The sequence below is a fragment of the Myxine glutinosa genome, chromosome 5 (genome assembly GCF_964187855.1).
Source record: "Myxine glutinosa chromosome 5, kmMyxGlut1.1, whole genome shotgun sequence".
Lineage (NCBI taxonomy): Eukaryota > Metazoa > Chordata > Myxini > Myxiniformes > Myxinidae > Myxine > Myxine glutinosa.
Window position 1 is genome coordinate 125,917,111 of NC_136265.1, and position 27,952 is coordinate 125,945,062.

General features: G+C 43.6%; 1 protein-coding gene across 30 annotated transcripts in view; it reads left to right on the top strand.

Annotated features, from left to right (window-relative positions):
• Nucleotides 1–27,952, top strand: part of LOC137427137 (phosphatidylinositol-binding clathrin assembly protein) — an 86,329-nt gene that overhangs the window by 41,404 nt on the left and 16,973 nt on the right. For 6 of the 30 annotated variants that reach the window (XR_010984450.2, XR_010984451.2, XM_068116334.2 and 3 more), the window contains exons 5-16: nt 6,872–6,965; nt 7,302–7,413; nt 7,700–7,806; nt 7,892–7,933; nt 8,030–8,118; nt 8,224–8,350; nt 9,244–9,395; nt 17,808–17,896; nt 18,181–18,261; nt 20,213–20,341; nt 20,434–20,544; nt 26,501–26,617. Coding sequence is in view for 28 of the 30 variants with exons in the window: in XM_068116334.2 (XP_067972435.1) it covers nt 6,872–6,965; nt 7,302–7,413; nt 7,700–7,806; nt 7,892–7,933; nt 8,030–8,118; nt 8,224–8,350; nt 9,244–9,395; nt 17,808–17,896; nt 18,181–18,261; nt 20,213–20,341; nt 20,434–20,544; nt 26,501–26,617 (1,250 nt within the window). In the remaining 2 variants the exon portion in view is untranslated. Of the gene's footprint in view, nt 1–6,871; nt 6,966–7,301; nt 7,414–7,699; nt 7,807–7,891; nt 7,934–8,029; nt 8,119–8,223; nt 8,351–9,243; nt 9,396–11,110; nt 13,184–17,807; nt 17,897–18,180; nt 18,262–20,212; nt 20,342–20,433; nt 20,545–26,500; nt 26,618–27,952 lie in introns of those variants that run through there. The other 24 variants (XM_078778667.1, XM_078778663.1, XM_078778666.1 and 21 more) reach the window with 15 other exon arrangements.

Below are 27,952 nucleotides of genomic sequence, written 5' to 3' on the forward strand. Positions count from 1 at the left end.
TGTCTCTTTCTCTTTCTCTTTCTCTTTCTCTGTCTCTTTCTCTGTCTCTTTCTCTTTCTCTGTCTCTGTCTCTTTCTCTTTCTCTGTCTCTTTCTCTGTCTCTTTCTCTGTCTCTTTCTCTGTCTCTTTCTCTGTCTCTTTCTCTGTCTCTTTCTCTGTCTCTTTCTCTGTCTCTTTCTCTGTCTCTTTCTCTTTCTCTTTCTCTGTCTCTTTCTCTGTCTCTTTCTCTTTCTCTTTCTCTGTCTCTGTCTCTTTCTCTGTCTCTTTCTCTTTCTCTTTCTCTGTCTCTTTCTCTGTCTCTGTCTCTTTCTCTGTCTCTTTCTCTGTCTCTTTCTCTGTCTCTTTCTCTGTCTCTTTCTCTGTCTCTTTCTCTGTCTCTTTCTCTGTCTCTTTCTCTGTCTCTTTCTCTGTCTCTTTCTCTGTCTCTTTCTCTTTCTCTTTCTCTGTCTCTTTCTCTGTCTCTTTCTCTGTCTCTTTCTCTTTCTCTGTCTCTTTCTCTGTCTCTTTCTCTGTCTCTTTCTCTGTCTCTTTCTCTGTCTCTTTCTCTGTCTCTGTCTCTTTCTCTGTCTCTTTCTCTGTCTCTTTCTCTGTCTCTTTCTCTGTCTCTGTCTCTTTCTCTGTCTCTTTCTCTGTCTCTTTCTCTGTCTCTTTCTCTGTCTCTTTCTCTTTCTCTGTCTCTGTCTCTTTCTCTGTCTCTTTCTCTGTCTCTTTCTCTTTCTCTGTCTCTTTCTCTTTCTCTGTCTCTTTCTCTGTCTCTTTCTCTGTCTCTTTCTCTGTCTCTTTCTCTGTCTCTTTCTCTGTCTCTTTCTCTGTCTCTTTCTCTGTCTCTTTCTCTGTCTCTTTCTCTTTCTCTGTCTCTTTCTCTGTCTCTTTCTCTGTCTCTTTCTCTGTCTCTTTCTCTGTCTCTTTCTCTTTCTCTGTCTCTTTCTCTGTCTCTTTCTCTGTCTCTTTCTCTGTCTCTTTCTCTGTCTCTTTCTCTGTCTCTTTCTCTGTCTCTTTCTCTGTCTCTTTCTCTGTCTCTTTCTCTGTCTCTGTCTCTTTCTCTGTCTCTGTCTCTTTCTCTGTCTCTTTCTCTGTCTCTTTCTCTGTCTCTGTCTCTTTCTCTGTCTCTTTCTCTGTCTCTTTCTCTTTCTCTTTCTCTGTCTCTTTCTCTGTCTCTTTCTCTGTCTCTGTCTCTTTCTCTGTCTCTTTCTCTGTCTCTTTCTCTGTCTCTGTCTCTGTCTCTTTCTCTGTCTCTTTCTCTTTCTCTTTCTCTTTCTCTGTCTCTTTCTCTGTCTCTTTCTCTGTCTCTTTCTCTTTCTCTGTCTCTGTCTCTTTCTCTGTCTCTGTCTCTTTCTCTGTCTCTGTCTCTGTCTCTTTCTCTGTCTCTTTCTCTTTCTCTGTCTCTGTCTCTTTCTCTTTCTCTGTCTCTTTCTCTGTCTCTTTCTCTTTCTCTGTCTCTTTCTCTTTCTCTGTCTCTGTCTCTTTCTCTTTCTCTGTCTCTTTCTCTGTCTCTTTCTCTGTCTCTGTCTCTTTCTCTGTCTCTTTCTCTGTCTCTTTCTCGTGTCTCTTTCTCGTGTCTCTTTCTCGGTCTCTTTCTCTTTCTCTGTCTCTGTCTCTTTCTCTTTCTCTGTCTCTTTCTCTGTCTCTTTCTCTGTCTCTGTCTCTTTCTCTGTCTCTTTCTCTGTCTCTTTCTCGTGTCTCTTTCTCTGTCTCTTTCTCTGTCTCTTTCTCTTTCTCTTTCTCTTTCTCTTTCTCTGTCTCTTTCTCTGTCTCTGTCTCTTTCTCTGTCTCTTTCTCTGTCTCTTTCTCTGTCTCTTTCTCTGTCTCTTTCTCTGTCTCTTTCTCTGTCTCTTTCTCTGTCTCTGTCTCTTTCTCTGTCTCTTTCTCTGTCTCTTTCTCTGTCTCTTTCTCTTTCTCTTTCTCTGTCTCTTTCTCTTTCTCTTTCTCTCTCTCTTTCTCTTTCTCTTTCTCTCTCTCTTTCTCTCTCTCTGTCTCTGTCTCTCTCTCCCTCTGTAAAGTGCGAGATGTTATGGAGCTATCCTTGAAGCGATGGTTGTCTGCCAGCGCTCTTTCTGGAAAAATTGTCGTGCATACAATTAGAATAGTGAGCAAGGACATAAGGATTGTAACCCAGACTTTTTTAGATTTAAATATTGGGTGGAATGGGGTAAATGAGGAAGTAGATTTTCGTTTAACCTTCCCTGAACTCTCAGTCACTGCCCAAGAACAACACGGTGTGTTTTCCTCAAACAGCGAAGAATCTGGTGTGTTCCACGTCATGGGGAAAAGGGCAATGTACAAAATTTGTCTATAGGTGTGCTTACCGGATGTGATGCACCCTTAAGAAACCAGTGGAAAGAGCTTTTACCTGCAGGAGCATTTCTCACTCCAAATTGCGATGAAATGTACAGGTGTCCTACTGTCGGACGTACAGGAGACCTAAATTGGAGACTGGTCCATCAGGCCCTGGCCACACAGGTGTTAGTTCAGAAGTTTAACCCTGTTGTGTCTAATTTATGTCCTTTTTGTGGTAATGTTGAACATTTGTATCATGCGTTTATTGAGTGCAAGAGATTGTCATCTCTGTTTTTGTATCTGAGCCGAATCTTTTGTAAATTTAAAATTGTTTTTTCTGTAACAATCTTTGTTTACGGACCTGGATGTAATACTCGGAAAAACTCTGTGATCATGTTTTTGAAATGTTTTGCGGGGAATTGCTAAGCCTGCAATTTATAAAACCAGAAAAGCCAGATTAGGTGGTGGAAAAAGTGAAAATGCACTTTTTGGTTTCATCGGGATGGTGTCAGCACGTATAAAGCTCGAACATGCTTATCATGTAAACATGGGGAACCTTCTTGTGTTTGAAGAGTTATGGGGCATGGGGGGTGTTTTGTGCAAATGCATTGCAAATGACGTTTTGATTTGTATTTAAGTGGAGTTTGAATACTTTTGGTTTTATACTTTTATAATAAAAGGACACAAAATGCTCTCTCTCCTCTCTCTCTTTCCTCTCCCTCTCCCTCTCCCTCTGCCTCTCCCTCAACAACCTCACTCTCCCTCTCCCTCAACAACCTCACTCTCCCTCTCCCTCCCTCTCAACAACCACACTCTCCCTCTCCCTCTCAACAACCTTACTCTCCCTCTCCCTCTCAACAACCTCACTTCCTCTCCCTCTCAACAACCTCACTCTCCCTCTCCCTCTCCCTTCCTCTCAACAACCTCACTCTCCCTCTTCCTCTCAACAACCTCACTCTCCCTTTCCCTCCCTCTCAACAACCTCACTCTCCCTCTTCCTCTAAACAACCTCTCCCTCTCTAACTCCCTCTCTCTCTCCCTCTCCCTCTCTCTCTCTCTCTATCCGCCATCGGTCCGATTCAGCAATCTCTCCCTCTCCTATCCCTCTCCCTCTCCTATCCCTCTCCCTCTCTCTATCAACAATCTCTCTCTCTCAACAACCTCCCCTCTCCCTCTTAACAACCTCCTCCCCTCTCCATCTCCCTCTCAACAACCTCCCCCTCTCCCTCTCAACAACCTCTCCCTCTCAAAAACCTCCCTCTCCGTCTTCCTCTCCCTCTCTCTTTCCCTCTCCCTCTCAACAACCTCACTCTCCCTTTCTTTCTTTCTCTATCTCTATCCACCACCGGTCTGTTCTAACAATCTTTCTCTTTCTCTCCCTCTCTCTCTCTATCCACCTTACGTTCGTTCAACAATCAATCTCTTTCCTTAATCCACCAATAATCTGTTTCACCAAATCTCAATTCAACAACTCGTCCTTTACTCCATCGGTCTTTCCTTCAACCCCGAGATTAGTATTTCCTCGTTTGTCTGTGCATTCGTGTTTCACACTCAGGTTATTCCCTCACCACTCGGATCCCTCATTATTTTATCATTCCCAAATATATAACTGTTCCTCTGTCCCATGCTCATCGGCCTCCATCAGAACCCATACAGGTGAACGAGTCCCATACCACAGACAATTAATCATTCTAGATTAATCAGCCAATCAACCAACCAACTGAATGGTCGTCATAGAATACTTACCCTGCGCAGTCAACTTGTTGCGAGCCAACTCTTCTGTTCTTGAACATTTTTTTTTTCTTTGATTCAATATGGCTGCCAGACCACGTGAGCGATGACATCATAAATGTATATTCTCTAATATCATTGTTGCATAGATCACGCTCAATAAATTTCAAACTGATCAGACAAAGCGTTGTCCCTGTAGAATTATGAAGGCATAATTACACCACCAATGATGTCATCGTTAATAACACCTATTCCCCATATATGGAGTTCTGTACAATTAGCCACGTTTCACATTTTTTTCCATGGAGCCGTTTTGGAGATATAGAGGTGCATTGTTTTTTTGGTTTTTCCAAGATTTCGCCTGTACCACATGACCCATGACGTCATGATTATCATTAAAATATTCCAAAGGAGGAGGCGTTCCTATGGTGAAAATGTAGTGTCCATCAGACCAACAGTTGCTGAGAATTTTTTTTTGTGATAAGTACTTATCGAATTATGACGTCATAACAAAGGCACCGGTGACATCATCATTAACATATCTTATTCCCCATGGGGAGTAGTTGACAATGAGCCAGATCTCAATTTTTTCCATGGAGTGGTTCAGAGATATCGAGGTGCAAAATTTTTCCAAGTTGGCGCCTGTTCCATGTGACCTATGACGTGATAATTATCATTAAAATATTCTACAGGAGGAGGCGCTCCTATGGTAAAATTTCGTGTCAGTCGGACCAACGGTTGCCGAGAAAATGAATTTTTAAAATGCAGACACGTAGCCCACACGTACGTAACCGAATGTCTAACCTTGCTTTTCGCTACACGAGTGCAGGGTAATAAATCAATCGTCGATATATAATTAATCAACCATTAATACGCAAATGTTTGGCAAATCGCCGATGAATGTCGGGCCATTGGACATTTACACATGAATGAGGGAAGCGTGGGGGGGGGGGGGGGGGGGGAGTTCCCTTGCTGCTAGGCGCGCAATGAGTCAGGTTCACTATGGTTTTTTCGTTCAAAATTTTTGGGGATTAGCAAAACTATACATTTTTGGAATATTCAGAGCATGAGGAATCCAAAAATTAATGTTGGCATTTGCGTTGGCAAAGACACCTTTGCGAAAATGAACTCAGGACAGTGATGAAGATGTGTAAAAGCATATTCCTGAACGGTATCGACCTAGTAGATCCTGTGTATAGGACTTATAGTTCAATCTGATACTAACAAGGCTGCTTTCTTGCTTTATAAACCCATACCTATAACTTCAAAGGACTTGCAATATCATGTATTATGTAATACAGTTATATCACAAATATAAAGAAAATGGTTTTCAATTACCTTTGTTTGTTGCTTTTCTGTAATCCTGAGCACTATTTTGAGGCCTTTATTGGATTCCATGACCCAGAAAACATAGGATTAGCATATTTAATTAAGATTCTAGGTTGACTAGAAGCCGAGATAGCGCAAAATATGTATTTTATGGTGGCCATTTTGAAAATCCAAAATGGCGGCCATGCAGGTGTCTGTGCAAATGCCAACATTGATTTTCAGATTCTCCATGCTCTGATGATTCCAAAAATGTGCAGGTTTGCTAATCTCCCAAAAATTTGAACGAAATTATATTTGTTAACATAGTGAACCTGACTAATGGCTGCCTTAGCCGTCAGGTGTGGCGACGCTGGGGTTTTCCTCAGGCCTCACCACTGCACCCGCCCGCGTCAGACTGCACTAATGGGAAATATTCTCCCAAGCCACGGCCGGCGTAGCATGTATAAAGGGCCAGGTGCCTGCTCGGGCTGTTTGTCGATGCACGAGGGGTGCAAATGCATCTCACACTGCCTGTTCAGGAGATGCTCTATCGGAGTGCGGGTTGCGCTTGACCCGGCTGCAGTGTGGTTCAAGGTGCAGGAGCGAGCCGTGCTGGGGCTGTAGGCAAGCGGCCCACAAGCCAAGGGTGCGGTGAACCCCCTGGAGTGTTGGGTATACTCACACCACACGTTTCTCACACAGTACCATACCCTCACCCACCAACCGCTACCCCTCTCGCAATGTTTGGCCCGACGCAACCCCACATGGTTGCGTGAGGTGAGCGAGTGGTCGAACCGATACTCCGAACTGCCTCTTTCTGTTCTTCTCGTCTCCTTCCTGGAATAAATGATGGCATCATGTCATTTGTTGAAGTAAATCTGAAGAAGAGGAAAATATGTTTTAGGGGCAAGCCTGCTCTTCCGTGTCTGTTGCCTTTTGCCTTTCGCTTATAGGTGTGTCTGTGTGTCTGTGTGCCCTAAATTATCTTTCCAATTTGCCTCGTTTGTATCCTTTTTTTTTTTTCATTGATCCGACATGGCGTGTATGTAGCAGAAAGAGACTGGAGTTTTTCCCCACTGTTTCGTCTTGGTAGTACTTAGCCAACGTTTACCAACTGTTTGCTCGGCTGTTGTTGTAGTTGTTGGAACACAGGTGAACGCTGAGGGCATGGACCCTAGCTCAGGTAGTCGTACCGAGTATGTAACACGGCTGTGGTCGTTGAGGATCTTGCTCTGTGTCGTCGCTTTTGCCGGCGTCCGTGGTTGGTTGACAACCCTCCGGGCCGTGGAGCTATCGGTGTCGGTCGTGGCGACCGGTCTGATTACGTACTTCATGAGCCCGGCCCGTGCGCCGGCACCGCAACAGCATTCTGGTGCAGTGAACTCTGTGTGAGCACGTGCTCATGTCGCAAAGTTTAAAAGTACCTTGTTAACTGCTGCACAGCTGCCTTTACCAACAGCGCGAGTAGTAGATTGATCCCCTGTGAGCCTCGAGTGAATGGAGAACGATGTGCATCTGCGAATGTAACGCCTTGGTGTTCGCCCGTTGTTCACAGGGCTGAAGGAGTTTTGCGAATGATGAACACTGAGAAGCTGCTGAAAACGCTGGTGGTGGTTCAAAGCCAGCTGGACACCCTTTTCGATTTTGAGGTTTTTTTTGTTTTTTTTTTGTTTTTTTTGCTTTTAATAAACCTTTATTTATTTGTTTTTGAACCATTGTTTTGTTTTGGGGAGAGGTCCTTAATAATATTTCCCAATGGATCCACTTGCATTTCGATCCTTTGATCCCTAAGCATTGTGTATAGCGTATCAGTAAACATTTTCGTTTTCCTGCATAGGCCCTTGAGGGATTATTTTGCAATCACCAAGTTGCTTCACGGCGGGTCACGTGAATGCTAGACCTTAACGCAATGCATTTTTCATGGTAATGCTTAATGAAGGCCATGACCTTATTATGTAATCTCGTTTAACACTCTTCCTGCCAAGGTCACCCCCAATGATCTCACGAATGGCGTCATCAACTCGGCTTTCATGTTGCTCTTCAAAGACCTCATCCGCCTTTTTGCTTGTTACAACGATGGTATCATTAACCTGCTTGGTAAGTCATACATGTGTGCCCGAGAGAGCATCGCACCTGTCGCACGTGTGACCTGGTTGCCTTCCAGACATGCTGTGCCATGTCCTTTACATACATCTGATCTTGTGTCACAAATCTTAACGCCTGTCTAGTCATTCGTGTTTGCTATCAGACACTTGATTGACAGGCATTGGGACCAGACAATCGTTTGGCTCTGCCCAGAGCATTGCATGAAATAGAAAGTTTTATCAAATGGTGCATTCTGTGCGTTTTACCATCTGATGGCCGCAACCTTTCCTTTGTGAAGAGAAATACTTTGAGATGAACAAGAAGCAGTGCAAGGAGGCGCTGGACCTCTACAAGAAGTTCCTCACAAGGATGAATCGCGTCTCGGATTTTCTCAAGGTGGCTGAGGTGAGTGACCAATTGTTAACCTCGCTTTGTGTTTCACGGCGGACAAGGTCGCACACCCATTTAGTGCGTTTGTGTCTCTCCATAGTGCGTTGGCATCGACAAGGGAGACATACCAGACCTCACTCAGGTTTGTTGGCAGTGTGCGTCCACTGGTGTATAATTTGCCGAGCAAATGCTTGCCCCATGCGTGTAACTGTCGTCCGTCTTGTACTGTTTGAACCAGGCTCCCAGCAGCCTACTAGATGCACTGGAGCAGCATCTAGCTTCTCTGGAAGGGAAGAAGACCAAAGATGCACCAATGAGTGCCAGCAGGTAACCACCCGTACTGGCTTTGTCTTCACTACCTTCCCCCTTGGCAGTTTCGCAATTGGTTCCCGAGACATGGGCCTTATCGTCCTCGTCCATCTTGCTCCGCAGCCGCAGCACGAGTCTGTCCACGGCCGTGTCTGCACTTTCCAGCACAGGTGTGTCTCTGACCCGTGTCGACGAGCGCGAGAAGCGGGCGGCTCTCGACGAGGAGCAAGCGCGTCTCGAGGCGTTGAAGGTTTTTGACACCGTTTACACATTGAACCACGCTCACAATTTTTTTTTTTTTTGTCCCATTTTCCACCTTGCTTCTCTGAAGAGTGACAATGAATGAATGAATGATCGTTTTAAGGCCATTTTCCCCGCTAGAGCGGGGGTTAGCCTTGCGGGCCGCATGACAATCATGGTTCCCTGTTTGAGGCAATGTTTTTATGGCCGGATGCCCTTCCTGACGCCAACCCTTGGTCGCCTCTTACGATGCGCAGGGATATGGTGTACCTATTCTAAATCGGGGTACACACCGTGATCATTCATCCCAACAAGCTGGTACTCAATTTGCCGACCTCGGAAGGATGACAGGCTGAGTCAACCCCCCTGGCGTTAATTCAGCGATCGACCGGGATTCGAACCCAGGATCCTCGGATCCCAAGCCGGCACCCTAACCGCTAAGGCAACACCAGCTAAGCTCTGAAGAGTGACAGAACTTATTTAATTCACTGGTAATTTGGGGTGATTTTATTTACTGGTACTTTGCGCAAGCGATTTGTTCAAACTCCGCCTTTTCCAAGTCTATGGTTAGAGGAGTTGATGGCAGTGTCAGACCGCTGATTGCTTGCTTACTTGCCTGACACAGAATGATGGACAAGAACTGGTAATTGTGTGACGCATGGTTAGGTGCGCTGTTGTGTATATATTTGTGGACGATCTCGGTGTGAAGGTGCATGGCCCGTTTCCTGAGCATGGGGCTGACTGAGCACACCAAGTATAGTCCTTCAATCGGGATCCAGGATCGATCGGTTTGCCGTGGGTATGGACACTCGGTTGCATATATATATACTCACTCGGTCCGGTCAGCTTTTGTACTTGTAAATTGGCCTGGTAGAAAAGGAGAAGAGCATTTTCACCCAACAGGATGCCCATCCTCCCCAGGAGCAGCGGCTGCGAGAGCTCGGTAAACAGGGCTCACCTGAGTCCAGCGGCACTTCCCCCAACTCGACGCCAGCACGCAGTATCACTTCCGCTATCGACCTGCTTGCGGCACCAAGCCCTGCAGCACCCACAAGGTGTGTGCATGGTTACATAACTTACTACCCACCGAAAGTGAATCCATAAAAGTTTTGAGTCTTGCATTTATGTTCCTGTTGAAGGGTCCCAGTGCATTGACCCATATACTCCATAAGCAAGCGTGATGTTGGTGGAAGTCAAAGTTAAGTTGTTGCCCGAAAACTACATGGTTGTACAAATTGTGCATACACCAGTATACAAATGACAATAGATAGGTTTACTTTGGCATAAATTGTTTTATTCTATGTGACCACCATAAACCCCAACACAAGGTTGTGCACGTCCCGTCATTGACCAAATCGAACAATTTGGCCTTCGCTTTTGGGATGTTTCATTGTTCTATGAGCAGAGCCATTTCCGGTTGATAGAGAGATGCTGTGGGTAGACTTGGCGACCACAAGCACTCCTTCCTATGTTGTACCAAGCATGTTCACTCAAATACAAGTCCGGAGATCATTCAGGCCAATCGGTGCGAATGATGTAATGGTCCTGAAGACGAAAATTTCTCAACAATCAATTGATCGTTCATTTTGGAGTTTAAAAGTTCGTCCCAAATTATTTTGTGAGGGGTATATTAAAGCTAACCAAACATAAAAACAAAACTAAACAATAAAACGGCACTTGGTAGAGCGCATACCTCCGCCAGCCTGAACAGTTTACGATTTGTATCCCACTAATAGGCTGGATCTGGATCCGGACCTGAACGAGAATCGAATCTGCTTGTTATTGTCGCCAACCGAACTCATCCAACCAGTTTTTGTCATAAGTTGTCCACAACCTTTTGAAATATCATGTTATTTATCGTTTTGGCCCTATCACTCAATGGTGAAGTCACATTACAAATTTTAAAACTCTCGTATTCGGATCTTCACCAGAATCGAATCGTTTTGTCCTTGTCTCACATCCAACCTGTCCACCAAGTTTTGACCGAATCCATCCATAACTTTGAGATATCGTGATCATAGACAAATGGACAGACAAACAGGGGTGTTAACATACCCCCTATCCACCTTCGGTAACAGAGGTAAACATATGTAACCTATGGCAAGGCTCGTGGCCCGAGGCACCTCATTTTAGCGTCGGGCACCCAAATTTTACAAGTGGTTGGATTTTGGATGCCCAGTCGGGCACCTTCAAAATCACATAATGAACATCAAATTTAATCCCAAATTTACGATCACCATGATCACGGAGCGACAAAGTTTTTGAAATCCACGTCATGTGATGAAATATTGCCAAATGGAGAGGTACTATGAATAATTCTCAAATGCACTACACCAGCATGTGGTCTGCAGGGATTTGCAGCGAACTTGCAAATACATGAACCAAGGTGTGAAAACGATTGGTTGATAATTATGATTCACAATTTGATGATGATCTCTTAGCTTCATCTGAAAGAGCATTCTTGTGATAAATCTTGGTTGCATTAGATTGAGAATATTTTTTCGCCAGTATGGTACATGAGGAGGCCTCCAATATTCAGGGAGAATGATGCCCAGGCAGACTAGTCTGGAGAATGAGTCACATTACGTGTTCTGGGAGTGGGTTAGTCCAGTCTCCAAGTTATGTTCAATGATGTAAACCCAATCATGTGCTCTCATTTTGGTCTTGTGCAATTTCCTTGTCAAGTTTATTTATTAAAAATATGCAAATGATGAGGGTATTGCATGTATCACAGGGTTGTCACCTGTGGGTAAGGTGTAGTACCTGTCAGCCCCCCTTACCAGGGTAATGGTCCGCAGCCATGCGGTTTAAATGGCAGATGGCTCTGCACATCAGGTGGATGAGAGTCCAGTCGACTCCAACAGCATGGGCGGAAGACGGTGAATTCCCCAACGGCCAGCAGAGGGACGGAGAGGAGTGGCGACCCCTCCCACCCCCCTCGACATCATCATCATCATCATTCAAATAATACTTACCCTGCGCAGTCAACTTGGTGCGAGCCAACTCTTCTGTTTTTGAAGGGTTTTTTTTCTGATCCAATATGGCTGCCAGACCACGTGACCAATGACATAAATTGACATTCTCCAATATAATTTTGTATAATCATGCTCAAATTTCAAACTGATCAGACCGCGTTATCCCTGTCAAATTATGACGTCATAATTAAGGCACCAATGACTTCCTCGTTAACAACACATTCTCCATGCAGAGTTCTTTACAATAAGCCACGTTTCAATTTTTTCCAGGGAGCGGTTTCGACGATTTCGAGGTACAACGTTTTTCGATTTTTCCAAGGTTGCGCCTGTACCACGTGACCAATGACGTCATAATTATCACAAAAAATTCTACAGGAGGCGATCATATGGTAAAAACTTTGTGTCAATTGGATGGAGAATGCCGATTCTTTTTTTTTTTAACCCAATTCATCCGGATGGGGTGCATTGCTTACGTATCATGATCACAATTATGTGAATTATTCCAATGGTAGTTCTTGAGTTATTTTTGTAGAGGTTAGCTGGGTAAAAAAAAAGCTTCCCAAGCGTGTTACCATAATCAGATATCCACCAGGCAGGAGAACGCCTGTTTGTCAGTAAATACGGAAATAGCGTCAATTATTGGATTTCCCATCGCTGTTCCTTCCTATGAACTTCACAGAAGATACCGAAGTTACAGTTGCCATCGTTGCATCTGCTGCACACAAATACAAAATCTGATAATGTCTGTTGGTTGCGATGAAGTTTGTGACCACATAGATACGAGACCAGTAACACATAAGAAGGAACTTTGACGCAGGAGGAGGCCATTTTGCCCATCATGCCTATGCTGCACCACAGCCACATTAAATAAATCCGTCAGGCTCTCGACTCAGTGATTCAGGGAATCCCCTCCAGTAATGACACACACGTTTAAAGGGGTAGTGATTGCTCTGGTTTTGCGTAATGAGCGAGGGCGATTCCAGTAAACTGCTCGTGTGTGTGTTTAGTGCGGCGTTTTTTTTGTGGAGGTCCACTATAGCTTTCTGATGTGGAATGTGATACACCAAAATTATCCTCCAAAGTTGATCATCAGGACCTCCTGAGTTGATTAGGCTCATTAATTACAAAGATCTGGAAGAATTCCCCCATGTATTAATCGCACGCCATGTTGAGGTGTATAGAGCAGCTTAATATGTCCTTCCACGGCATGCCGTTCTAATTACAAAATAAGTAAAAAGAATGATAACATTCTAACAAAGCATATATGAATTAATACTGATAATATTAACAACAATAACAATAGTAGTATAATTTGGCAATAATAATAACTCATGATGCTCATTGGCATTGGCATGATGCTCAGTGAAGTATGTGCTCATTGGCTGCCACTTCAGCCAATGAGCACTAATTGGTACATTCAGGGATAATGATCCAGAGTCCGCGGATGTATTTGTGATTGTTATGCACGCATCACATCGTTGGCCGCATGCTATTAATCTAAAGCATGCATGCGGTGTGGGAACGGCTAGATCTAAAGCATGCGGTGGCATGGGCACGTGATTGCGCAATGCCCAAATGTACAGGGATGTCGTGCTGGAAATCGGTGTATAGTGTGAGATTTCTTATTGGCTGTCTAATTTTAGGAGAGACTGGAATGACCTATTTAGTGAGTTGGGGTACGGCAAGGTGAGGGGAACGGATTACTATTTTGTGACTGGCAGTATTTAGACCGGCCTGACATGTGCAGTCAAGGGAATGTTCCTGCACGAACGATGTGTACTACACAATGACAGTTATCACTGGCTCTTTGACAATACAATGACGTTTTACTTGTGACTTCTGAATAAAGTGTCTTTTACGTTGCCCACATGGATTTGTTGCTGCTGTGTTTTCACGGTGTCAAATCTCTGTTTTGAGGAGTGTCAAATTTTCTATTTTTATCTTTGTATTTGTTGGGGTATGGGCTTGATAAAACTACTGAGAATTAGAGTTAATGTTCAGTTTAAAAGAAAATTAATTGTGATTAATGTATAATGGATCGCCATTTTAGCTTTCACCTACAAATATCACTGTCTGGATACCACTTTGATGCTGGCAGTCACAGACTACAACATCGTAAAAGAATGCCTTTTTATTGGAATGCCTTCCACGTGGAATAACGTGGAATTTAATAACGTGGAATGCCTTCCACGTATCTCCCCATATTGGTTCACGAGTTATCAAACAGAGTGACCACTATATTCGTCATGGGTGTGTCTGTCTGTGTGTCTGTGTGTGTGTGTGTGTCTGTCTGTCCGCAGCATAACTACCCAATGATGTCATCCGATCTTGATGAAACTTGGGTGGGAGGTTGATATCATGATCTAGTTGTGTCCTGCCTAGAGTGGGCGTATTGCGCCCATTGTGGGCGGAGCCACGCCCGAAAAAGATGTCTTTTAGGGGGTAATCGAGTTCAAGCTACATCTTCTCCGAAGGGTTTGGTGGAATCTGACAGGGGTTTCGATATTTGGTTTGGCCAATGTCATGTGTCTAGCCCCACGGAGCTCGATTTTTCATTTTCGCCCCAAAGTCAAGGTCAAGGTCACAAAATTTAGAAAAGTCCATTTTTGATGGTTTTATTACATTGTTCGCTTCCTGATAAGGTGAAATATCGTACATGATCTTATATTATCACATACATCATGAAATACAAGTTTTCCAACAAATTTCAGAATCTTCGACCTTTGACCTTTGAAGGTCACAAAGGTCAAATTTTCAAAGTTGTCGGAATCGAACTGAATTTTCGGTATTGTGTAGCTAACTAACCTCATAACTGATTATACATTATTTTCTATCTCATTTCAAGGTCAGTAACCTTCGTTTTGACATTTCAAGGTCACAAAGGTCAAATTTTCAAAGTTGTCGGAATGGAACCGAATTTTCGAAATCGAACCGAAGAATACCGCTCGCTCATGTATCATCGTCGTCTCCTCACTTGTTGCTTTTATTTTTGTACACCGCTCCTTTCCTATGCCTTCTCCAGGGGGCCTGGCAATGACTCGCACTGAAAGGGAGTATTCAGTTTTCACTCCGGCTTCTTGTTTGTTTGTTTTTGTTTGTTTGTTTTCTTGTTTGTCCGGATGATATCTCAGCCATCCTTTGAGCTAGAAAGCTGAAATTTCGGCAAAATGGTGAGGAAAGGCTTTGGCAGAAACTATTTTTATGCTTTTTGATTAATCAATTAATTGATTCATTACTTAATTATTATTGATTAATTAAGTATTATGAAGAAGAAATTTTGTTGTGTTTTATACCTCTTGTGTTTTATACCTCTTCCCCCCCCCCCCCCCCCCTCCCCTTCCCACGCCTCCTGCCCCCAAGCCCTCTCCCTCCCACACTTCTCCCTGCTCTCAAATGTTGTGGTTGTGTGCTTCCCCTTCTCTCCCCATCTTGTCTTCCGCTCCCTCTTTTTGTATATTTTGTTTGTCTGGTTGATTTGTTTGTGAAATAAATGTTAGCTCTTTCACGAGCCTCGATTCAGTATACAAAAAAAAAAAAAAAAAAAATGCGGGCAAGGGGGTTAACAAGGGGAGATGCAGAAAATAGGGCAAAATGGAGAAGATTGTCATGGGGACCGCATGGCTAACCCCCGCTCTTGCAGGGAAAATGGCCTTAAAATGCCTGTTGTTGTTGTTGTAATTAAGTACTTATTTATTTTCTTATCTGGGAAATATCTCGGGCACCTTTTGTGTTCGGAAGCTGATATTTGGACATGACAATGACCAAGTGATTTGGCTGTAAAGGATATTTTTGTTTTATTGATTAATCAATTAATCGATTAATTAATTATTGATTCATTGATTAATTATTTTATTTTTTGATTAATGACTTATTTAATTAATTTTCAAAAAGTTATAACTTTGGATGAAACACTGGTGGTTGAGGTATTCTATTAGCCAATTGATTAAGAAATTATTTTACAATTACTATTTACAGACTCTCCTCGAGTTACGACGGGGTTGCGTTCCGACAAGCAGGTCATAAGTTGAATCACCCCTCATGGACTTATTATATATTACTTATTACATATTTCCAAGTCTGTATTGCACCATAGCATCATTTGTTAAAAGTCTGCACTAGCAGCCTCTCCACTCACTCTCAAGTTGTGAAGATTAAATCTTCTTTTGAAACGTTGGAACCAGCCGTGGCTGGGTGTGAACGTTTCGGAGTAATCCTCTCCCCCACACTCCTTTCGGGTCTCAAAGATGCTCCTAGCCTTCGCCTGGATCATCGGCAAACTTAGCGGCACACATTTCTGCATCTGGTCCTCCATCCACGTCATCAACATCTTCTCCATTTCATGGATAGGCCCTTGTCGCTTCTTGGTGATGATGGTAGCTCACATGGGCACCGATCCCTTCACAGCTTCTCGGATGCAGTGTTTATCCTTCAAGATGGGCCGTCGAATGTGAGAGGCCTTAGTCACGTGAGATGGCGGCCACGCTTTTACCGTTCTCGAGCTGCGCGATTATTTTCATCTTTAACTCAAGGTCGATCACCTTCCTCTTATTTTTCTCCGATCCATCAGTGGATGCAATCTTCCTCTTGCTAGACATGATGGCAGTACGGTGCACACACACTTTTAGGCGATGGAGCGTAAGGGATGTTGTCAGCGCGAGGCACACGGAGCAACAGATTTTTGCAATGGTCGTAAGTGCGAGTCGTCGTAAGTCGCCTACATCGTAACTCGAGGAGTCTGTATTGATTTTAATTATGCAATTAATCAATTATTGTACACCTCTCCCCAATACCGTCTCTATGTGCTGCATGGCGGTATCGCCAGGCGCTGAAGGCACCCCGGCAGTGCCGCGCTGGAGGATGTTATTTATTTATTTGGCATGGGGCAGTGTACTTTGAATGTATCTTTACTTGTTCTTTGTTCCTACTAAATAAAAAAAATCGCCGTCACAAATTTACCTTCAATTAATATACGGGCCACCAAAAAATATGTTTAGGTGACCGGGCAGATCGCTAAAAAAAAAGTTCAAGCGTGACCTTAAATTTTAAGAAAAAAAAAATATATATGCCTGGTAAGAATATAATTATATGACTGAATACACATGACACCTCTGTAAATGAACATTAACGCCATGTTATATTTTGAACACAAATCGGAACATGAATAGGAAGACGAGTCTTTCATTTTTACGTACTTTGTCTCTGAATTCATCCTGATCGCACATGCTCAGAGAGGAGTGAGTTTTTATATATTTTTTTACTTTATCTGCCTGTCTAACAGTTGAACAAAATTAAAAATCATTCCAAACAGGAAACCTGATCTTTTAAAGACATTAAAAAGGACAAAAACAACAAGCACAAATAACGAATGTTAACGTGTTAGATAGGGTGATGTAACAGACACTGTGGAAAATGGCGGTAAATTCTGGAATTAACAAGGACAAAATGATTAGATTTTGTTGAAGACCTGGATCCGGATACGAGAAGTTGTTGTTGTTTTTTTTTGTTTTTTTAAAGTGATTCTTCCCCATTGAGTGATGTGGCCAAAAACGATATGTAGATATTTCAAAAAGTTGTGAACAACTTATGACAAACTGAGGTGGATGAGTTAGTTTGGCGACAAGAATAGGTCCGAATCCAGATCCCGGCCTATCGATGGGATACAAAACGTACACTGTTCAGCCTGATGGAGGTATGCTCGCTACTGAGTGCCTCTCTAGTTGTCTAGTGTTGTTGCAGGTTTCACGACGACAAATTCCAATATCTCAGTTGCCACATGCTTTTGGAAAAAAGATGGTTAAGTTTGAACTCACTTGTATTTCCGAGCAACCAGTACTTCTTTAAAATCATCCATTTTGGCAAACAATGCCATTGCATATTTGTTGTTGCGAATACAAGGCTGATGTTAATTCCAGTATCGGTCGGTGTGAGAATGTGTTTCTAACATACTGATGTTACAAATAAATATTTTGGTGTTCTTCACCAAATGAATATCTGCTTGGTGTTTTGGACTTTTCAATGCATAAATATCCTTTTTTTTCAAACTTGAATATCATAGAAAATAAATTAGCTTCCTTTTTATCTTATTTTATTTTATTTGGGGGGGGGGGGGAGCACAGAAAAAAATCAGTAACGAAAAATGGGTGCCTGGCAGGCAGCGGCATACTTAGGGGCTTATAATCAACCCCATCCCCTCCCCTTCACTACACCTATGCTGACAGGCACCCTAAAAATAGTTAATGTGGAGCCCTGCGTATGGTAATGGTTTGCTTTGTGTAAGCAGGTCGAAGATATAAGTGTCCAGTCATGCCGTGTGCACCTGTAACGAAATTTAAATCAATCTAACCGTTCTTTTATCTTCCGAAACAAATCCTGCGCTAGTTTTACTTCCTTTTAACTTTTCTTACCATTCGCTGAAAGATCTGTTGCTCATGTTTCTCCTTCTGTGTCCCTTGCTCCCGCCCCTTCCCGGCGTGACCTGCCCGCTTGGTTCAGCGAGCCTCAGGTTGGAAGTGACCTGTTTGGTTTGCAGCCCAACTTTGTTCCCACCGGCATGCCAGCACCGCTACCCAACCCATGGACAGGTAAAGCCACGCTCCCATCTGCATGGGCTCCTTTCACGGGTGACATTTCCACTTAGCCTCGTCTGACCCCTGGAACTCTATCAGTGGTTTAGATTGTCGCTTATTTTAAAGCAAAACGTTTGTTTTATTTTATTTTCTGCTTTCCTATTTCCTCAGTAATCTATCGACATGCAATTTAATTCTTCTTTTCATGCTGTGTCCTATTTCTTCCTTTCTTCCTTCCTTCCTTTCTTCCTTGCACTGTGTTGTACCTGCCTCTGTCCCCTCTGCCATCCTTTTCAAAGATGTTTTTCCATCACCGTTTCGCGACGGCAACACCGACCAGCTGCCATTTGCTTCGTCCATTAGGCCTTCGTCATCCGACGGTGGGTGCCTTCTAGCATCCACCAGCAATGCCCGATGCCGTGCGGCCTTGTGAATGGAATGCATCTCTTGCACTTGTTGCAGGATTCACCAAATGGAAAGAAGCTCGCTTAAATACAGTCACGTGAAAAATTAAGTACACCCCATGTAAAGTTTTGACTTTTTCAACATATTTCAACACACAGCTATTTGATCTTCATTTCAACAATATTGATAGACAAAGGTGATATAATATAACAAATATCATGAAACATTTACATTTTGTAGTCCATTGTATAATTTAAATAAACATAAATGCAAATTTCGCATGTGGAAAAAGTAAGTACACCCTTGCCTCTAATAGGTGGTATTGCCCCCTTTGGCAGAAACGACCTCAAGTAGGTGTTTCTTTTAACTGTCTACCAGTCTCTGACATCGACTGGGAGAAATTTTTGCCCACTCCTCCATGCAGAATTATTTCAGCTGTGGGATGTTTGAGGGGTTTCTTGCATGCACAGCTCGTTTCAAATCCCCCCACAACATCTCGATGGGATTGAGATCCGGGCTTTGACTTGGCCATTCCAGAACCCTCCATTTCTTTCTTTTCAGCCATTCCTTGGTGGATTTACTGGTATGTTTAGGGTCATTGTCATGTTGCAAGGTCCTACTTCGGTTGAGGTTCAACTTTCCAACAGATGGCCTCACATTATCCTCAAGCACCCTCTGGTACAATGAAGAATTCATAGTGAATCCTATGATGGTGAGCTGCCCAGGCCCTGATGCAGCAAAGCTGCCCCAAACCATAATATTTCCACCACCATGCTTTACAGTTGGTATCAGGTTCTTGTGGTCAAATGCTGTCTTTGGTTTTCGCCAAACATGTCTTCTAGTACTGTGGCCAAATAGCTCTACCTTTGACTCATCTGTCCAGAGCACATTGTTCCAAAAGTGCTGGTCTTTGCCTCGGTGTTCATTGGCAAACTTTAGTCTTGCCCTGATGTTCTTTCTGGGCAGCAAAGGTTTCGTCCTGGCACACCTACCATGTAGATCAAATTTGTGCAGCCTCTTTCTAATGGTAGACTCGTACACTTTGACATCAACAGTGGCAAGAGCTACCTGTAGGTCCCGTGATGACATTCTGGGGTTCTTAGAGACTTCTTTCAGCATCTTGCGGTCTGCTCTCAGGCTGAACTTACTGGGGTGGCCTGGCCTGAACAAGTTGGCAGTTGTTTGGAATCTTCTCCACTTGTAGATGATCTTCCGGACAGTCGAATGATTGATTTCAAATTGTTTGGAGATCTTTTTAAATCCCTTCCCAGACTCCTAGGCATCTATAACCTTCTTTCTGAAGGCCTCAGAGAGCTCTTTTGATCAAAGCATGGTGACACCACACACCAACAACAAAGAGCAAACCAAACTAAATGTCTGAGGTTTAAATAAGACAGGTTCCTCCAAGATCCTCTCTAACGATGTTCTAATCATTTGCACCTGAGCTGGTGCACCTGATTCTAATTTTAGGTATTTGAAGTAGTGATAAATGTAGGGGTGTACTTACTTTTTCCACATGCAAAATTTGCTTTTATGTTTATTTAAATTATACAATGGACTACAAAATGTAAATGTTTCATGATATTTGTTATATTATATCACCTTTATCTATCAATATTGTTGAAATGAAGATCAATAGCTGTATGTTGAAATATGTTGAAAAAGTCAAAACTTTACATGGGGTGTACATACTTTTTCACGTGACTGTATATGGCAGTAGAAACATGGGTTTCGTGAAACTTTGTTTCGCCTCGTTCTTTCTCGTACTTCTTTTACTTGTTGTGCTCAGAACTGCTTTAGCCTGCTGCTCATGCACCCTGGTTTTCACACCCACCTCCTCAACCCCCTCTTCTCCTTTTTTCTTTATTTTGGTACTGACCAGCTCTTTTCCTCACCTTTTTGCTCCCTGTCCTTTCTCAACTGTAGTCACTTTCCCCACTCCGTCAGACAGTGATACCACCGCACATCTTCTCGAGAGCTATCCAGCCCACGTGGCTCGGCCCATCTACTCGGTCTCTCTCCCGCCTGCCGGAGCTTCTTTTAACCCTTTCCTTGGTAAACTGACGTCACCAACTGCTTTCCCCTCTCTCTGATGTATGCCTGTCGGTTAATGTTGGTCCGTATTGGTTCATCTTGTCTTTTTGTAGGCTTTAGCAGTCCATTTGTGACCGGGCCGGGTACCGGACCCGTCCTGCAGCCAGACTTCGATTCGGTGTTTGGAAACAAGGCAGCTCACTCGGACAAAGTCAACTCTGCGGGTAAGTCAACTCTGCCGTTTCTTGCACGTGAAGTGTTTAATGCACACACCTGAAAGAGGAGAAGGATCAGTCGGGAAAGAAAGAATATGATCACTAAATTCAGCACAAAGTTTAGTGGTCTGCGTGGCCGGCAGGAGAAGGCAAAACAAATAAAACCACATCACTAACCTTTTAATATACCTGAAAGGTTCGTCGTATCGGTGGGGAAAGTTTTTGTACTTGTGATTTTTCACTGATTCATTACCTCCGCCACCAGAAGGTGGATGGAGGTTATATTTTCACCCCTGTCTGTTTGTCCGTTTGTGAACAAATTATCTCAAATTTATGGATGGATTCAGACGAAATTTGGCAGAGAGGTAGTGTATGTGATAAGGACGAAATGATTAGATTTTGGTGAAGATCCGGATTCAGATCCAGCTCCTATAATTTTTTAAGTGATTCTTCACCATTGAGTGTTCGGGCCAAAAACGATACATAGCAGGATATCTCAAAAATTTCTGGACGGATTTGGACGATATTTGGTGGACCGGTTGTGTGTGTGACAAGGACTAATCGATTGGAGTTTGGTGAAGATCTGAATATGAATTCGGATACGAGAATTCTTTAATTTTAAAGTGATTTAAAGTGATTTAAAGTGAAGAGTGATACGCTTCACCATTGAGAGATAGGGCTAAAAGCGATAAATAACATGATATTTTTAAAAAGTTATGGAAGAGTTATGACTAAACTTGGTGGATGAGCTGGATCTGTGGCGAGACCAAACAGATTAGATTTTGGTTCAAGTCCGAATCAAGGTCCGGCCTATCGGTGGTATACAAAACATAAACTGTTCAGCCTGGCGGAGGTATGCGCTCTACCGAGTGCTGTTTTAGTTTTGGACATTTAATGAGGCTGGTTGTCATTTAAAATGAGGATTGCTTTGGAGCATAAGTTGAGTATTTGTTCCTGATATTTTCCTTGCTGATTTTTTTTGTTTGCGGGAAGTTGTTTGTTCCTTGAGAGATTATTTTGATGAGATCCCTTCTTCTTCCTTGAACATTTAGCTGCAGATTGTATTAATCTCTCGCATATCTCTTCCCACTTCTGTACCTTCACCCCTCACTTCTGCATTTCTCCCCCTTCCGCCACACCCCCGCCCCTCCTTTACCACCACCACCTCTCTCCCACTACTCGGCTTGTCTTCGCGAACATGGCGGACGAACCACTCTGCCTCTCTGGCCGGTAAGTGTCGCAGCTTGACAGCCTAGCTTGCAAGGCGTTTCCTCTCGCACATCTGCTCTCCCTCAGATTGTCTATCATTGCACTCCTCAATATAAATCAGGATGTCTCGCATTTGAGCTCGATGTAAGAAAATGGAGGTTTAAGGGTGACTTTTTATGCCTCCGCCGAAAAAGTCGCCATCGGCGTTGTTTTCGGATTGTCCGTCTGTACGGGCTAAACCTCGTTTTTCTCAGCAACCATATGTCCGATTGAGACGAAACTTTCAGGGTAGGAGTGACACCCATGCAGAATGTTTTTATGAAAATTGTGATGTCATATGTCACAAGGTATGGCAGCCATCTTGGATTAAAAGCAAATAATTAAAAAAGTATTTCTCGGAAATCGCTGAATGGAAACATTTGAAACTTGGCACATTTTCAAGTACTCCCCATGGGGAACAAAAGCATGATAATGATGACATCATAGGTGAAGTGGTCTACCAGCCAAAAATGTTTTAATCGAATTGCTTATCCTAAAAATCTGAAATTGCATGCACATGGTCAATGACCCATTTGTATTGAAATATGAAATTATGACATCACAGGTCACATGGTTTGGCAGCCATATTGGATTTAAAAAAAAAAAAAACCTTTGCAGGCCATTTTTCCTCGCAAAGCGGGGGGTGGCCTTTTTCGGGCACCGTGGTTGTTGTTGTTTTTTTTGGTCCCCTTTTTGAAGCAATGTTTTACGGCCGGATGCCCTTCCTGCCGCCAACCCTGTTTGTCGCCTTTTACGACAAACAGGGAATTACCAGTGGACTGGTACTCAATTAGCCGACCTCGGAAGGATGACAGGCTGAGTCAACCCCCCTGGCGTTAATTCAGCGATCGACCGGGATTCGAACCCAGGATCCTAGGATCCTAAGCCGGTACCCTGACCGCTAAGCCAACACCAGGCTTCTGGCAGCCATATTGGATTGAAGGAAAATATTAAATAATTATATCTCTGAAACCACTCACCCTATCGATGCAAATTTTTTCAAATATCATCTAACATCACTGTTGCATATCACTGTTACCGTATCCCTGCGTGTTGTAAGAGACGACTAAGAGGGTTGGCGTCAGGAAGGGCATCCGGCCATAAAAACATTGCCTCAAAAAGAGAACCATGACAATTACAACTACATATGGGCAGGGTACAGCCCGAAGTGGAGATCAGTTTCTGAGGTTTGGGACATGGAATGTCGGGACAATGACAGGGAGATCAGGAGAAGTGGTGGAAGAATTGGTCAGAAGAAGAGTGGACATATGTTGTGTGCAAGAGACGAGATAGAAGGGAAGTGGTGTGAGAATGGTGAAGGGTAGGCAGGGACAGAAATACAAGTTTGTGTGGCAAGGGTGCCTGGAGGGCATGAATCGTGTTGGTGTCCTGTTTTCTGAGGAGTTTGTAGACAGTGTGGTGAGTGTGACTAGAGTGAGTGATAGGTTGATGATGGTGAAAATGATGATTGGAAAGCTCTTGGTGACCGTCATCTCGGGATATGCTCTGCAGATTGGTCGGAGCGATGAAGAGATGGACAAGTTCTGGTGTGCGATAGAGAAGCTGATGGAAAACGTGAAAGATGAGGAAGTTGTTGTGGTAGGAGGAGACCTAAATGGACATGTGGGAAGGAGTATGGATGGTTTTGAGGGAGTTCATGTGGGTTACGGATATGGTGTGAGAAATGGAGAAGGTGAAAGGATTTTGGAGTTTCCTGATGGAGCTGATTTGTTGATTTGTAATACTCAGTTCCAGAAAGAGGATAATAAGCTTGTTACATACACGTCAGGTGGGTCGACGACAACCGTTGACGACCTGATGGTGCGTAGGCGAGATAGGGGGCACCTCCGGGACACAAAGGTGATCCTGGCCGGGGGAGGAGGCTGTTTCACAGCACCACTTGGTTGTCTGCGACATAAGGGTGAAAGGTGTGAGGAGAGCTCGGCGGGTGAAGTACCAACCGAGAATGAAGGTGTGGAGGTTGAAAGAGGTGACAGTAAGGGAGGCATTAAAAGAGAGGCTGAGTAGGGTAGAGGATGATGTGGTTGAGCTTGAAAGTGGTTGGATGTCAATGAAAGCTCGTCTGTTGGGAGCCGTTGGTGAGGTATGTGGATGGACAAAAGGACCACCGAGGCACTCGGAAACATGGTGGTGGGATGATGAAGTTTGAAAGAGGATTGATGAGAAGAGGAAGAAGTTCAAGGAGTGGCAGAAGGCGAAGGGTACGGGAGCAGAAACAGCAGAGCATGAAAGTTAGAAGGCAGCCAAGAAGGCTGCAAAGAAAGAGGTAGCAAAGGCGCAGGAGGCATGTAGGAAAATGTTCGGAGAATGCTTGGATTCGGAAGAGGGTCAGAGCAGTATTCAGGATTGCAAAGCAGATAGCGAAAGAGAGGTGTGATGTGATGGGGGTGAGTTGCTTGAAGGACGAAGTGGGACAAATCGTTGTGGACCCAGATGGAATTAAAGGAAGATGGAAAAGATATATGGAAATGCTGTTGAATACAGAGAATGAATGGGATGGCAACATAGAGAGTAACCCAGTTTTAGGACCAGCAGAGAAGATAACTGAGAAGGAAGTTGAGGAAGCGATAAAAGCAATGAAGAGTAGAAAAGCGGGAGGGCCGACAGGAGTTGTGGGAGATATGTTGAAGGCAGCAGGAAGTTGGGGTGTGAAGAGAATGACACAGATCTGTAATCTGGTGGTGAAAGAAGGCCACATTCCAGTGGATTGGGAACTGAGTATCCTCGTCCCTCTATACAAGGGGAAAGGTGACCCTCTGGAGTGTGGCTCGTACCGAGCGATAAAGTTATTGGAGCATGGAATGAGGGTGTTGGAGGGGGTGTTGGAGAGGAGGATAAGGAAGAAAGTGAAGATCGACGAAATGCAGTTTGGATTTATGCCAGGAAGAGGAATGACAGACGCGCTTTTTATTGTGAGGCAGTTGCAGGAGAAGTACATGGAGAAGAGGAAGAAGTTGTTTCTTGGGTTTGTTGATCTGGAGAAAGCATTCGATAGGGTTCCACGAAAGTATTGATATGGGCAATGAGGAAGTTAGGAGTGGAGGAATGGTTGATCAGAGTAGTGATGGCAATGTACAAAAGAGCGCGCACAGCTGTAAGGACGAAGGACGGGAACAGTGGTGAGTTTGAGGTGAAGGTGGGAGTGCATCAGGGGTCGGTACTAAGTCCACTACTATTTGTAGCTGTGATGGAGGTGCTGGCTCAGAACGTAAAGGAGGGTTTACCATGGGAGTTGTTGTATGCAGATGATCTGGTGTTGATTGCGGAAAGTATGGATGGACTGAAGGAAAAGATGAACAAGTGGAAGGAATGTATGGAGACAAAAGGTCTGAAGGTGAATATCGGAAAGACGAAGGTGATGGCAAGTGGTAAAGCATGTGGTGAGGTGGAAAGAACTGGGAAGTGGCCCTGTGCTGTGTGCGGGAAGGGTGTCGGAGTGAACTCCATTCAATGTACAATGTGCGCTGAGTGGGTTCATCAAAAATGTAGTGGTCTGAGAGGGTCATTAACCAGTGTGGCAGCTACATTCAAATGTAAGGTGTGCACAGAGGGAGCTGCAGATGGAGGAAATGTTGAGTTGGATCTTGGAGACAGCGTGAAGCTGGAAGGTGTGAAAACATTTTGCTCCCTCGGAGACATGCTGAATGGAGAAGGTGGATCAGACTCGGCAACGGTTGCTAGAGTGAGATGTGCATGGAAGAAGTTTCGGGAACTGAGTGGGGTGCTGATGAGGAGGGGAGTGTCGTTGAAGCTGAAGGAAAAGGTGTATGCTGCATGTGTGAGAAGTGTTATGATTTATGGGAGCGAGACATGGGTAATGAACGTAGAGCAGCAACGAAGGCTGGAAAGGGTGGAAATGCGAATGGTTCTACGGATGTGCGGAGTATCGTTGAGAGAGAGGAAGACAAATGATGAATTGCGAAAAATGATGGGAATAGAGCCTGTGATTGATGCTGTGAAGAGGATCAGGTTGAGATGGTTTGGTCATGTGTTGAGGAAGGATGAAAGTGACTGGTTGAGAAAAGTGATGGAAATGAATGTAGAAGGAAGTAGAGGACGGGGAAGACCAAGAAAGACTTGGCTAAAGATGGTGGAAGAAGAAATGCGGGCAAGGGGGTTAACAAGGGGAGATGCAGAAAATAGGGCAAAATGGAGAAGATTGTCATGGGGACCGCAAGGCTAACCCCCGCTCTAGCAGGGAAAATGGCCTTAAAATGCCTGTTGTTGTTGTATCAGTGTTGCATATAGTTTGAAAATGATGATGTCATCGGTCACGTGGTTTGGCAGCCATCTTGGATAGAAAAACGCACCTTATCCGATCAACACAAAACTTCACAAACGTGAACTCCGACCCATACATATGCAGTGATGGCATCTACCCGTTGTAGATGTGCGGAGGCATATTGGTGACAGTCGCATTGTTCTAGTTCATTATAAAATGTAGTGTGATGTCAAGTTGGGATCCTTTTTGTGCTCGACGATGGGATTTTATCACCAGTTGAATAACGTGGTAAATCATAGTGTGAAGAAGAAATCCCTAATGAACGATTTTCGTGTTTACAGTGATGTTTGACTGCTGAGCCATTGGCATGAAAAGTTACTTGTTGAATGTTTGCAACTTTTATTAATTTATTGATTATTCATTCATTCATTCTATCATTGTCCCAAAACCATCCTTTAGCGTTGACCATGCTAGCAGACATCTTGCAACCCATGGTGCTGAATCAAACTGAAGTCATGCCCGTGTTAACCTCGCAGCCCGGGCAGTTGGCCGTCTCTGACATCGACACGTCGCTCGCTAACCTCGTCGGAAGTAAGCTGCAATCGGGTCGAGCAGGACGGGAAGATGGTTTGGAATGTAAAAATAGAGTGGGGGAGTGGACGCAGTGTTGGGGTGTCATTGTGATTTATTTCGTGGAGCGAATTGTTTAAACTTTCTACAAATTCAAATTGATTAATTGATAAGCCGGGTTGGTACCACACATAAACCGGCTATAACTATGATCACTGCGTCTGTCGACCCCCGAGTTATTTTCCACAATAAACGCCCTTTTTTTTTTTTTTTTTGTTTTTTGCTTACCTCTGCCAACGAAGGTGGACGGACTTTGTTTTCACGTCTGTCTGTTTGTTTGTCTGTGAGCAGGATATCTCATAGTTGTGGATGAGTTATGACTGAACTTGGTGAATGAGTTGGTGAGGTGACAAGAACAAGCCGATTCGATGTTTGTTCAGGTCCGAATCCAGATCCGGCCAGCAGTACGATACAAAACGTAAACTGTTAAGCTATGCGCTTTGTACGCTCTATCGAGTGCCTTCCTAATTGTACACCACTCCTTTCCTATGCCATCAGAGCCTGGCGATGACGTTGTCTGAAAGGGAGTACTGTACTCCGTTTTCACTCCGGTTTCCTTCTTGTTACTTGGCCAAAAAAAATTTCTTGATAAGTATGTTGATTACTCCGGTGTGTTTGTTTGTCTGTCCACTCACTTATACTTGCCTATCAGTCTCAATTTAAACCGATCTTTACGAAACTTCACCAAATGGTGGAGTTTGTAGTCCGCCAAAATCCTATGTATATTTGAGGTCAAAAGGTCCAAAGGTCAACCACTTTTTTTCGAATTTCTAAAATACTCAATTTTCATCTGATTGACTTGAAATTTGATAAGGATTTTCATATCAGCTAACTGAATTCAACCACCAACTATTTTTGAGATCAGCATCGGCCAAAAGGTGACATAGGCCAATGGTCAACAGCAATTTCAAATTTCTAAAATCCTCAATTTTCATCCGATTGACTTGAAAATTGAATGGGATTTACATATCGGTTAACTGAATTCAACCACCAACTATTTTTGAGGTCAACATAGGCCAAAAGGTCGACATAGGCAAAAAGTTTCAACAACCATTTCAAATTTCTTAAATCAATTTTCATCCGATTGACTTGAAATTTGAATAGGATTTTCATATCAGTTAACTGAATTCAACCACCAACTATTTTTGAGATCAGCATAGGCCAAAAGGTCAACAACCTTTTCATATTTATAAAATCCTCAATTTTCATCTGATTGACTTGAAATCTGAATAGGATTTCCATACCAGCTTACTGAAACCAACCACCAACTATTAGTGGGGCGGCTTAGCCCAAATA